This window comes from Borostomias antarcticus (assembly GCF_949987555.1).
Source record: "Borostomias antarcticus genome assembly, chromosome: 34".
Classification (NCBI taxonomy): domain Eukaryota; kingdom Metazoa; phylum Chordata; class Actinopteri; order Stomiiformes; family Stomiidae; genus Borostomias; species Borostomias antarcticus.
In genome coordinates, this window is record NC_140267.1 from 4570453 (window position 1) to 4583704 (window position 13252).

At 45.3% G+C, this 13252-nt stretch overlaps 1 protein-coding gene across 1 annotated transcript in view; it reads left to right on the forward strand.

Moving 5' to 3' along the window:
* cdh23 (cadherin-related 23) overlaps positions 1-1297 on the forward strand; it is a gene marked incomplete at both ends in the record, with an annotated part of 17024 nt that extends 15727 nt beyond the window's left edge. Inside the window, 2 exons of the mRNA XM_084460919.1 lie at positions 390-500; positions 956-1297. Coding sequence (XP_084317045.1) covers positions 390-500; positions 956-1297 — 453 coding nt within the window. The remainder of the gene's footprint in view (positions 1-389; positions 501-955) is intronic.
* Between the last annotated feature and the right edge of the window lie 11955 nt (positions 1298-13252).

The window sequence follows — 13252 nt, forward strand, 5'->3', positions numbered from 1 at the left end:
CGTGAGATTATCGGCCTAAAATCGAAGGTACCTGTTGTCGTCACTGCACGTGACCTCCCGTTTTCCAGGAAGTAAGAAATGATATACTATGATATAAGATTACAACAAAAGTAGAATTTTGTATTTTTTTTGGCATACATCGTTGAAAAGGTGAACACTATGACCAATTATGTGAACCAAAATGGGACAGAATGCTTTTTTCATTTCAGTGCGACTTTAAATACATTCGGCGAAATTCCTGATTCCGGATTGTATATAACGAGGAAAAAACACACACAGTATTTAAGTGACATGATGAGAATGTGCGCCCTCATAGGCAGTGGTGACAGAGTGACTGTGATGACAAAGTGACTGTGACGCTGACCGCTGACCGCCTGCCACTCCATCAGGGCTCACTGCTCAAGGTCGTCCTGGACGACTACCTGAGGCTCAAAAAGCTCTTTGCCGCCAGACTGGCCACCAAGTCCACCAGCCACGGAGAAAACTCATCCGTCACAGAGGTGGGGGCGGAGTGGGGGGGGGGGGGTGAGACCCGTGCTGCCCCCTGGTGTGCTGCTGTTCCTCTTCCCCACCACCAGGGGGGGCGATTCTCTCTCTGATCTGCTTCCCTCACTGGTGCACATCCCTGTCTTCCTGCTCTCACTGCCTTACTGCTCGCATGTCTGCCGGCCGGCCCGTCGGTCGGTCACTGCTAGCTGACCACGGTTCTTGGATGAGTCTCTCACTGCTGAACGAACGTCTCTCCAGAGAGACCCCTCTCTGGACCTTTCCTTTCAACTCTGTCCGTCCTATCTGTGTAACTCTCCATGTCGTTCACTTGATTGGTTGATTGATTGATTGGTTGATTGGATAATTGGTGTTAATTGCTTGTGTTGCCTTTCCTGCATCCTCCTTCAACATCATGCTGTATTTGGGTCCTTCCTTCTCACCTCTCATGTCTTCGCCCCCCCCCCAGCTGATCCAGAGCGACGTGGACGATGACGAGGACGAGCGTGGGGGCGTGGCTGGGCGCCGCGGCACGCTGCGCTTCAAACACAAGCTCCCCGTGGAGCTGCGCGGCCCCGAAGGCGTGCACGCCGTCCACGGCAGCACGGGCACCCTGCTGAGCGCCGACGCCACCAGCCTGGCGGAGGATGACCAGCGCGCCCTGGCCCGCTCCGCCGAGGTGCTGAACGCCAACGGGGGCTCTCCGTACGAGCGTGACGCCCGCACCGAGTCCGCCAAGTCCACGCCGGCACACCGCGGAAAGGACGGCGTCACCGTGTCGGGCACGCCGCTGGAGATCACCGAGTTATGACTAACCGAGGCGTCGCTGGTCTGAGTAGAGCCAGGGGGCGTGGCCTCCTGGACCCCCCCCCCCGCGGCCCCCGCGGCCCCCCCGGCCCGGAGACGCTAGCAGGGGGGGGTCCAGCCAGGGCGGGCGGGCAGGCGGGGGCGAGTGTGTGCAGTTTGGGGACCACCAGTCTGGACACCTCAGTGAGGAAGCTACTGTACAGCCATAAAGAAATCTACTGTACTAGCTAGTGTACTGGGTTAACCCACTTGGATTTGACCTTTTGACTCAAAACCCTAACCCTAACGCACAGTATTAGGTGTTGCGGTATTAAAGGACCTGAAGCGCAGGCGGTCGGAGGGAATTGAAGGGGAACTTTGAAGTGGCACATGGTGACGAGTTCACCACAGGCCTGTGCTGTTTGAGGACACTAACTGGCCTCGTTGAGGAACATCTAGAGAGAAGCCACGCCCTCCTCCTGTCTGGGGGGGGGGGGGAGGAGAGCCTAGACCTTGATCTCCTGTGTCCGTCAGCTTCCAGACTGCACACACTCACACACGCGCCCCCCCGCAAGAAAATATTAAAAGAAGCCAAACACATTCACACACGCGCCCCCGCGAGAAAATATAAAAAGAAGCCAAACACACTCAGACCGGCGAATGGCCACTACCTGGACTCTGTCATTATAACATTATTCTCTAGAATTTATTTGTTAAGAAAACAGTGGAGGAAAGAACATTGAACATCGATCTCCTTGAGATCGAGAGACTTGAGCCCCCAAGAAAAAGGGGCGGTTGTTTTGAGAGTCTCCGCCATGACCGGAGGACAGGTCGCTGGACTAGCAACGGACGACCTTTGTGACCTTTAAGAACCGAACGCCTGTTTGATGACGACATCGTGGATGGAGCACTAGTGAAGCTCTGGGTGTTTTGGTTGTGAGTTTGGCCCCCTGGGGCCACGTCAAGTCTGCCGGACTGACCACACTGTGCCAGAGCTCTTCCTCTTCATCATCATCATCGCTAGGAGGGGAGGAACCAATCAGACCAGGAGACCCACTCACTGTTAGATGAGAGCCTGGGAACGAGGTCACTTGAACAATTTGTTCCTTTAGCTGACGCTTTTATGCAAAGCGACTTACAATGTTTAGAGCTTACGTTGGGGGTGAAGCAGCTTGCTCAAGGGCACATCGGGAGGCAGTGATTGTCGAGTGGCGCGGTCTCGATCAGATCGCCGGACTACCAACCACCCCGATACGACAACACTGACCAGGACGTTGTGGTCATTATGAGTGCATCGGTATTGTCTTCGTGTTGTATGGGCAATGAGTTACATAAACGCAGTGGAAATACTATTGGGTAAACAGGGGTCGGATTATATGTGTGAGAAGTTCATAGAAGATGGCGTTGTGCCCACGAACACGTACACACTGCCACGAGATAGAGGAACGAATCACGGTCAAAATAAGAAGCACTTGCTTTATTTTTTTATTTTCTAAAAAAATATATTAAAAAAAATGAAAATGTGATGGGGGGAAAGCAAGAAAAAAAAAATTTTTTTGAAGAAAAATGCTGGCTTACCAAAATTGGTAGAGAAAAGATGTTTTGAGACGGTGTTCATTGTACTTTGGAGACGTTTGTTGTTGGTTTTCCTTTTGTATAGCAACTGTTTCCGAATCCGAGTGTTGTGTTTTCAACATTATTTTTATATTCCATTTTGTAGGTTTGTATTGTTTGTCATTATTGTCATTATTGTCACCAGCCCTGAGGTACTTGGGAAATGTTGATGGATGATCTGTGGTAATAAAACAAATATGCAAATGCCTCTTCCCAAAGTTAGCACGATGTTGGGACAACAGCCAATCACATGGGCCTGTGGGCATGGACAGCCAATCACAACATGGGCCTGTGGGTGTGGACAGCCAATCACAACATGGGCCTGTGGGTGTGGCGTTCATCTGGGACAAAAGATAGCAGTCAGTCAAATTTGAATACTCTTATAAACTTACTTCCTCAAATCCAAGACCTAAAGGAGAAACATCTGAGGGCAGGAACCGTCGGTCACAACAGGAAGTGCTTGTTAAACGCTGCCACCTTGTGGTTCATACTCAGTTGTGTCGTCTGACATCACCCTGCCTTGGTCTGTGTGAATGCTCGTCTAGACTGAAAACAAGATGGCCATTCTGTCTCTCTTCCTGTGTCTCCTGCAGCATGAATGGGTTACCTGATAACTGAAATCTCTTAATCGTCCTTTCACAGTATCAGTATGTTTTTATAAAGTAGTGTATGTTGATGTACATGGATTCCCCCCCCCTTTTTACCGCGGTATCAAATTGGGAATCATGAAATTTCACGTATTTGTATCAACTACAAATTTCTGGTATCGTGACATCCCTAACATATTTCAAGTTAACAAACATTGGTTTAGTGCTCCACATGTATTTTTGCAATTAAAGTCAACTGCCATTGAATCTTAAATAGCCTGTTTTATGGCGCAAATGTCTCAATGCATACATAATTTAAAAAATTCAAGACCATTGTCCAAGAGAACTGATTGGTTAGTAGGCGGTGCTTCATACATGTTGATCTGTAATCTTAAAACCGCCAAGGCAAGGCAAGTTTATTTATATAGCACATTTCAGCCACAGGGCAATTCAAGGTGCTTTACATGAGACATTAAAAGCATTAAAACAAAAAGCAAGACATTATAGACATTTAAAACAAAAGGCAGGACAAATTAAAGGCATTAAAACAAAAAGCAAGTCATTATAGATATTTAAACAAAAAGCAGGACAAATAGAATACAGGAATAAAAGTTACAGTGCAGTATACTGATAAACATAGCTCGTCTTAGAAAGCAGTGGCAAAAAGAAAAGTCTTCAGGCTTGTTTTAAAATAACCAAGAGTTGCAGCAGACCTGCAGTTTTCTGGAAGTTTGTTCCAGATATGTGGAGCATAAAAACTGAACGCTGCTTCTCCATGTTTTGTTTTAACTCTGGGGACAGAAAGTAGACCTGTGCCAGACGACCTGAGGGGTCTGGATGGTTCATAGCATATGAGCAGATCAGAAATATATTTTGGCCCTAGGCCATTCAGTGCTTTATAAACCAACAGCAGTATTTTAAAGTCAATTCTTTGACAGACAGGAAGCCAGTGTAAAGACCTTAGTACTGGTGTGATATGCTCCACTTTCTTAGTCTTAGTGAGGACTCGAGCAGCAGCGTTCTGAATCAGCTGCAGCTGTCTGATCGATTTTTTAGAGAGACCTGTATACATGCCGTTACAGTAGTCGAGTCTACTGAAGATAAACGCATGGACAAGTTTTTCCAGATCCTTCTGGGACATAAATCCTTTGATCCTTGATATATTCTTCAGGTGATAGTAGGCTGACTTTGTAATTGACTTAATGTGGCTGTTGAAATTCAGGTCTGAGTCCATGACTACACCAAGATTTCTGGCTTCGTTTGTGGTTTTTAGCATTACTGATTGAAGTTGAGCACTGACTTTTAATCGTTCTTCTTTGGCTCCAAAGACAATTACTTCAGTTTTATTTTTGTTTAGTTGGAGAAAGTTCTGGCACATCCAATCATTGATTTGTTGAATGCACTTACTCAGCGCTTGTATGGGATTATAGTCTCCTGGTGATATAGTGATATAAATTTGTGTGTCATCTGCATAGCTATGGTAACATATTTTGTTGTTTTCCATAATTTGAGTTAGTGGGAGCATGTAAATGTTGAACAGAAGAGGCCCCAGGATGGAGCCTTGGGGAACTCTACAGGTCATTTTTGTCAGCTCAGATTTGTAATTGCCTATAGACACAAAATAATCCCTGTCCTTTAAGTAGGATTCAAACCAATCTAACACTGTACCAGAAATTCCCAGCCAATTTTCCAGTCGGCCTAGTAGTATGTTGTGGTCTACCGTGTCGAACGCAGCACTGAGATCCAGTAGTACTAAGACTGAGATTTTGCCATTATCTGTGTTTAAATGGATGTCATTAAATACCTTAATTAGAGCAGTCTCGGTGCTGTGATGTGGTCGAAATCCTGACTGGAAGACATCAAAGCCATTACTTAGTGCCAGGAAGTTATTCAGTTGTTGGAAAACAACCTTTTCAATTATTTTGCTTAGAAATGGGAGGTTTGATATGGGCCTATAATTGTTCATTTGTGAGCTGTCTAGATTATTCTTTTTTAAGAGTGGCTTGATGACTGCAGTTTTCAGGGTATGTGGGAACACACCTGAAAGAAGAGATGTGTTTACAATTTGTAGTAAATCAGAGGCCATGCAGTTGGATACAGTTTTGAAGAAGTCTGCCAGGTTATCTCTTCAGTATAACGTTAGTTACTTGAAACTTAGGTGAAACTATGCTGCCATTGAGTTGCATGGTGTAATGCCCTCTGCAAGCACCTGAAACCATCTAAAACATTCTCAACTTTGTGAAACTAGTTTCACATAACAGAAAATCAAAACACTCATATAACATGTCAGATGATGTCAAACTACAGTTAATGCCACATCATTTCTAACACCGTGTCCTAACTGCTTGCGACACGAGCAACAGAACGCGACAACGCATGCTTGCTGTCCTAACTGAAACCGTTAAATTTCCTGTTCTGTTACGTCATTTGTCTATATTCCCAACTGAAGACAGTTAAAGAACGAACGCCTGTCAACGCGAGCGACAGGAGGAGAATAGGAACAGGGCGAGCGTCAAAAGGGCAGTTAAAACGTCTCGCCGCTTCGCGCTGCGTCGCTCGCGTCCAGTTAGGACATAACAATAGAAAACAAAGCAATGGAACGCATTTTGTCGCTGACGCTCGCGTTGCGTGTAGTTAGGACACGGTGTAACCGATTTCTACTCGGCCAAAACAGAATGGTCTCTTGGACGCATGAGAAGGAGATCATCGTCATAGACTCAAGGCAAGGTTGGTATTGCTAATGTTAATTTGATTTTGTCTAACAGCTGAGCCATAAAGGTAGCTAGGCAAAGGTTGTTTCAATTAAAAGTTAGCCAGTGACTAGCTAGTTGGCTTAGGCTAGTTGGCTATCATTAGCATGACGGTTGTTTTGAACATCTTGCTAGCTAACATTTGTTGTCTGTTTTGTTAGCAAATCGGAAAATATGCTCTTATCGCAATCTAACATCACATTACAATATTAAATTCCTCCTCTTGACACCCGCTTAATTTTACACAGAGTGGAGATTCCTTTGGGACCTGAAGAATGAAACCTATGACAGAAGGGGAGACGAATGCCGTCCTGGATGAACTTGCTGCTTTACTTGGACACGATGAGATGAGCAAGGCTCTAGAGACACCAGTATTTGAATGAGTTTGAAGGTCTTTCTGGACATATACCTGTCACAGCCACCACTGAACATTCAATTTGGTATATTTTTATCATTTTATAGGAGGAAGAGGGCAATCACATTCCGGGGGACAACAGTGCCAACAGCGGTCCAAGTACCAGTAACTCCAGCTTGACGATCCCTGAAGAACCAAAACCAAGGAGACAAAGAACAGGTGATGGTAAAAAGAATAATAACCACCAAGATGGAAATAATAAACTATTAGGATAAATATGTTGCATACGTGATACTTTTTTATTGCTTTGTGTAACTGTCAAGTTGCATGGAAATTGTTGCATGCCTGCAACTAGTTGCATGAAAGTTACACTGTAAAGCCAGCCTTGATAGTGAACACCTTCATAACACTGATAACCCAGGGATAAACCTGAAGTTACCTCACTAACCCCAAATCCTGCTTTGTAGAATAGGGCCCTTCTTTAGGTTAATTCTTTACCACTTGTGATCATCTTGGTCTAGAAGTGGAGGCCATACTGTAGGCCAAGGGGGAGAAAGAAGTCCCTCTTCCTGTAGAAATAACATGAACAATGAGTAGCCTAGAGTAGACACCTTGTTCTCGACATAAGAAGGAGCGAGAGGCACAAGAAGCTAAGTGACTGTTGATGTTAACAGAGGTACGGACCGAACAATCAATATCGAGTATCATAATACTAAATTTGGTATTGGTATCGTCAAATTTTGTTTTGTGACAACACTAGCCTGTCTGCACCCAATTATCCTGGGATGGGGAAAAAACGCTGTATTTCTTTAAATCACAATCGTCTCGGGCCATTGCAAAATAGCGTCGGGGGATTGAATGTGATTGGTGCCGCTGGGTTTGAGAGGTTTATCTCAAAAACCTACATCTGTTGAGCCAGATTAGGATATGTGACCTTTCCAGAGAAAGAGACGAAAACTTGAGCCGAGCACCGCGGCTGCCACAATGAGCCTGGATCCAAAGGTAAGCTTAGCTAGCTGGCTACTTATCTTTTTAGCTATGATATATACCAAAGCTGATAATGTTACCTGTTATTTTTGCTAAGCTGTTTGTTTTGTGGGGTCTGCACTTTTTAGCATGGGCTGATTTAACATTTGTTACCTAGACAGTAGCGTCGATAAGGTAGCTACAATCTTTATTAAACCTGCGGAATTAATCATACATTAAACTTCGTAAGTGGAGTTAAGACATTTCTTAACTTTTTCTTAACTGCGTTGTGGAATGAGGACCATTGTTCAGATTTTCTACTATTTTGCTCTGAAGAATGGTAACATGGGAAAATTGATTTTTGATACGATGTTTGCATTTTTTTTTTTAGGGGGGGGGGGGGGTGCGGAGGGGTGCTGCATGGTTTTCTCGTAACTAATTAAAGAAACTGGTCATAAAAAAAACATGACAACGGTTTGATCATATGTTTTTACATAGGCCTAGTATTCCGTATTTCTTTCGACCAATTCTCTTCTTTTTAACTAATTTTTTTTAGACCAGTGATTTTTTTTATGTTAAATTTCATTTGTTAATTTTCCAGTACTTTTTAATTTATTTATTATTACTTTTGTCCGTTTCAAGTTTTCAGTGACCATTGTGGGTTTTTCTTTCTTTAACGGAAGGGTACCAACAATTTTGTCCACGTGTGTATATTCATGTGAACATCTGTGCTTTCTCCAAGGTAATTTTCTTCCACATTTAAAAACATCAGAATAATGAGACCCCTCTCATGTCATGCAATGCAAACTGCCTGTCATGTCAGTCATCCCATGAAGTACACACAACTATTTTCCTTACACTTACAGTAGAAATAAGCACGAAGAATGTACAGTATCTAGATTTTCATGATGAATAAACCTCATTAGTACATTAAGTTCTGTCTCTGCCTATGCTTATTTTAGGTCCTGTTCCTGCAAAGACACATTCATATTTTGTTGTGTTTTAAGTACCTGTTATCTATGTGGCTATAGCAAGATTTGCATGTTGTTCATCCAGAAAAACAGATGTGATTACATTACACACAATTCAAATTGTGCCATACCACACAGAAATGCAATGGGCATCTATTTAAATATTACACACTTATAGTCTCCTTCTTAGACCATTCCAACCCCAGTATCGGCACAACAAATGTCAAGAATGTCTCTTTTAAAGATAGTGTTCTTTGTAATGTCCTTGGAGTTTAAGTAGGTGGAAGACTTTGGGAAGCTGCTCTCCACCACTACAGGATCCAAGTGTCTGGGAAGCACATACCAGCCCACCCAGAAGTTTCCCAAGCAGGTTTGGAGATGCTACCACAGGAGGGAAGAAAATACATTTCTCTGTTATTGCCTAATATGATTTTGTAATCAATCATTAATGCAAAAACAAAAGGTTCACCACTATTTTTCTGTAAGGGATGAGGTTTCACTGTTACAGTAGCAGAAGCAACGACAGAATACTGAATTAAATATACGTTATAAATACACAATCTACATTAGTGCAGGTAGGAAGTCCCTCCGTAGCATTCAACTTAAGCTTAGGGGGTGTAAAACTGGTGAGAGTCGGGTAGGATCGCTTGTAGGGGAAGGGTCCAGTCTTGGCACCCTCTTGGCTCAGGTTCCAGCTGCTCAGGGGATGGCTGGTTAGGGGAAGGATAGCGCTCTGCTGATCACTGTGGTCTGATAAAGCATACCTCTCTCTTTCACCTCTGTAAAATTCTATCTCAGCTCTCTCTGCACCTTGGTTGGGGAAACTGCCCCCTATTACAGAGGCAAGGGCCAAAAAGCTTACAGCACCTGGTATTCCCAGGCGGTCTCCCATCCAAGTACTAACCAGGCCCGACCCTGCTTAGCTTCCAAGATCGGGCGTGTTCAGGGTGGTATGGCCGTAAGCGAAGGAGCAGGACAGAGGTAAGCCTCTTATACTTTGCCTGGCTCTGCTCCCTTTTAGACTTTGTTTTTTTCTTTCTTTCTTTTTTTTTTCTCTTTCTTTCTTTCTTTCTTTCTCTTTCTTTCTTTCTTTCTTTCTTTCTTTCTTTCTTTCTTTCTTTCTAACTTTCTATCTTTTTTGTCAAGTGAAAGAGCTTCACTAGAGGCCTTATGATCCTGGCCCCTCCCCCAGCCACCGTGAGAGTTTGGGACACCATTCCCAATGGCGTGAGAGAACATGTGCCATTTCCAACTCATACTTACCTGGCAGGGGAGACATCTTCATCATGAAGGAGGTTCACCCAGGGCGAGGTTCAGCCATTGCACTCCGGCTGTACTGACCCTTGCGAATTCCCCAAATGTGGGAATCTCGACTGCGTAATTTCTGGTAGTGGGGGACTACTAAAACTGTTTAATGGTATTTCAGTGCTGAAAATAGGACAAAGTGGGCCCCTCATAAACAGCAGCTCGTGAGCCCGAAGCGTAACTACAGCAGTTGTTAATGAGGATGCAGCTGTGTGTCTATCTCAGCTCTCTCTGCACCTTGGTTGGGGAAACAGTGCCCCCTATTACAGAGGCAAGGGCCAAAAAGCTTCCAGCACCTGGTATTCCCAGGCGGTCTCCCATCCAAGTACTAACCAGGCCCGACCCTGCTTAGCTTCCGAGATCGGGCGTGTTCAGGGTGGTATGGCCGTAAGCGAAGGAGCAAGACAGAGGTAAGCCTCTTATGCTTTGCCTGGCTCTGCTCCCTTTTGGACTTTGGTGTTTTTTTTCTTTTTCTTTCTTTCTTTCTTTCTTTCTTTCTTTCTTTCTTTCTTTCTTTCTCTCTTTCTTTCTTTCTTTCTTTCTTTCTTTCTTTCTTTCTAACTTTCTCTCTATCTTTCTTTCTTTTTTGTCAAGTGAAAGAGCTTCACTAGAGGCCGTATGATCCTGGCCCCTCCCCCAGCCACCGTGAGAGTTTGGGACACCATTCCCAATGGCGTGAGAGAACTTGTGCCATTTCCAACTCATACTTACCTGGCAGGGAACACGCCTTCATCATGAAGGAGGTCACCCAGGGCGAGGTTCAGCCATTGCACTCCGGCTGTACTGACCCTTGCGAATTCCCAAAATGTGGGAATCTCAACTGCATAATTTCTGGTAGTGGGGGACTGCGTCCGCGCTCTTCCCTGATTAAAACTGTCTAATGGTATTTCAGTGTTGAAAATAGGACAAAGTGGGCGCCTCGTAAACAGCAGCTCTTGAGCCCCAAGCGCAACTACGGCAGCTGTTAATGAGGATGCAGCACTCTCTGCGCCTTGGTTGGGGAAACAGTGCCCCCTATTACAGAGGCAAGGGCCAAAAAGCTTACAGCACCTGGTATTCCCAGGCGGTCTCCCATCCAAGTACTAACCAGGCCCGACCCTGCTTAGCTTCCGAGATCGGGCGTGTTCAGGGTGGTATGGCTGTAAGCGAAGGAGCAAGACAGAGGTAAGCCTCTTATACTTTGCCTGGCTCTGCATCCCTTTTGGACTTTGGTGTTTTTTTTTCTTTCTTTCTTTTTCTTTCTTTCTTTCTTTCTTTCTTTCTCTCTTTCTTTCTTTCTTTCTCTCTTTCTTTATTTCTTTCTTTCTCTCTTTCTAACTTTCTAACTTTCTATCTTTCTATCTTTCTTTCTTTTTTGTCAAGTGAAAGAGCTTCACTAGAGGCCGTATGATCCTGGCCCCTCCCCCAGCCACCATGAGAGTTTGGGACACCGTTCCCAATGGGGTGAGAGAACTTGTGCCATTTCCAACTCATACTTACCTGGCAGGGGAGACGCCTTCATCATGAAGGAGGTCACCCAGGGCGAGGTTCAGCCATTGCACTCCGGCTGTACTGACCTTTGCGAATTCCCAAAATGTGGGAATCTCGACTGCATAATTTCTGGTAGTGGGGGACTGCGTCCGCGCTCTTCCCTGATTAAAACTGTCTAATGGTATTTCAGTGTTGAAAATAGGACAAAGTGGGCGCCTCATAAACAGCATCTCGTGAGCCCCAAGACCAACTACGGCAGCTGTTAATGAGGATGCAGCTCTCTCTGCGCCTTGGTTGGGGAAACAGTGCCCCCTATTACAGAGGCAAGGGCCAAAAAGCTTACAGCACCTGGTATACCCAGGCTGTCTCCCATCCAAGTACTAACCAGGCCCGACCCTGCTTAGCTTCCGAGATCGGGCGTGTTCAGGGTGGTATGGCCGTAAGCGAAGGAGCAAGACAGAGGTAAGCCTCTTATGCTTTGCCTGGCTCTGCTCCCTTTTGGACTTTGGTGTTTTTTTTCTTTTTCTTTCTTTCTTTCTTTCTTTCTTTCTTTATTTCTCTCTTTCTTTCTTTATTTCTTTCTTTCTCTCTTTCTAACTTTCTAACTTTATATCTTTCTTTCTTTTTTGTCAAGTGAAAGCTTCACTAGAGGCCTTATGATCCTGTCCCCTCCCCAGCCACCGTGAGAGTTTGGGACACCGTTCCCAATGGGGTGAGAGAACTTGTGCCATTTCTAACTCATACTTACCTGGCAGGGGAGACACCTTCATCATGAAGGAGGTCACCCAGGGCGAGGTTCAGCCATTGCACTCCGGCTGTACTGACCCTTGCAAATTCCCAAAATGTGGGAATCTCGACTGCATAATTTCTGGTAGTGGGGGACTGCGTCCGCGCACTCCCCTGATTAAAACTGTCTAATGGTATTTCAGTGCTGAAAATAGGACAAAGTGGGCGCCTCATAAACAGTAGCTTGTGAGCCCCAAGCACAACTACGGCAGCTGTTAATGAGGATGCAGCTCTCTCTGCGCCTTGGTTGGGGAAACAGTGCCCCCTATTACAGAGGCAAGGGCCAAAAAGCTTACAGCACCTGGTATTCCCAGGCGGTCTCCCATCCAAGTACTAACCAGACCCGACCCTGCTTAGCTTCCGAGATCGGGCGTGTTCAGGGTGGTATGGCCGTAAGCGAAGGAGCAAGACAGCGGTAAGCCTCTTATGCTTTGCCTGGCTCTGCATCCCTTTTGGACTTTGGTGTTTTTTTTTCTTTCTTTCTTTCTTTCTTTCTTTCTTTCTCTCTTTCTTTCTTTCTTTCTTTCTCTCTTTCTTTCTTTATTTCTTTCTTTCTCTCTTTCTAACTTTCTATCTTTCTTTCTTTTTTGTCAGGTGAAAGAGCTTCACTAGAGGCCTTATGATCCTGTCCCCTCCCCCAGCCACCGTGAGAGTTTGGGACACCGTTCCCAATGGGGTGAGAGAACTTGTGCCATTTCTAACTCATACTTACCTGGCAGGGGAGACACCTTCATCATGAAGGAGGTCACCCAGGGCGAGGTTCAGCCATTGGCCGTATGCGAAGGAGCAAGACAGAGGTAAGCCTCTTATACTTTGCCTGGCTCTGTACTCCTTTTGGACTTTGGTGTTTTTTTTCTTTCTTTTTCTTTCATTAGACAGTTTCAATCAAGGGAGAGCGCGGGAGCAGTCCCCCACTACCAGAAATTATGCAGTCGAGATTCCCACATTTGGGGAATTCGCAAGGGTCAGTACAGCCAGAGTGCAATGGCTGAACCTCGCTCTGGGTGAACCTCCTTCATGATGAAGGCGTCTCCCCTGCCAGGTAAGTATGAGTTGGAAATGGCACAAGTTCTCTCACGCCATTGGGAATGGTGTCCCAAACTCTCAGGGTGGCTGGGGGAGGGGCTGGGGGAGGGGACAGGATCATAAGGCCTCTAGTGAAGCTCTTTCACTTGA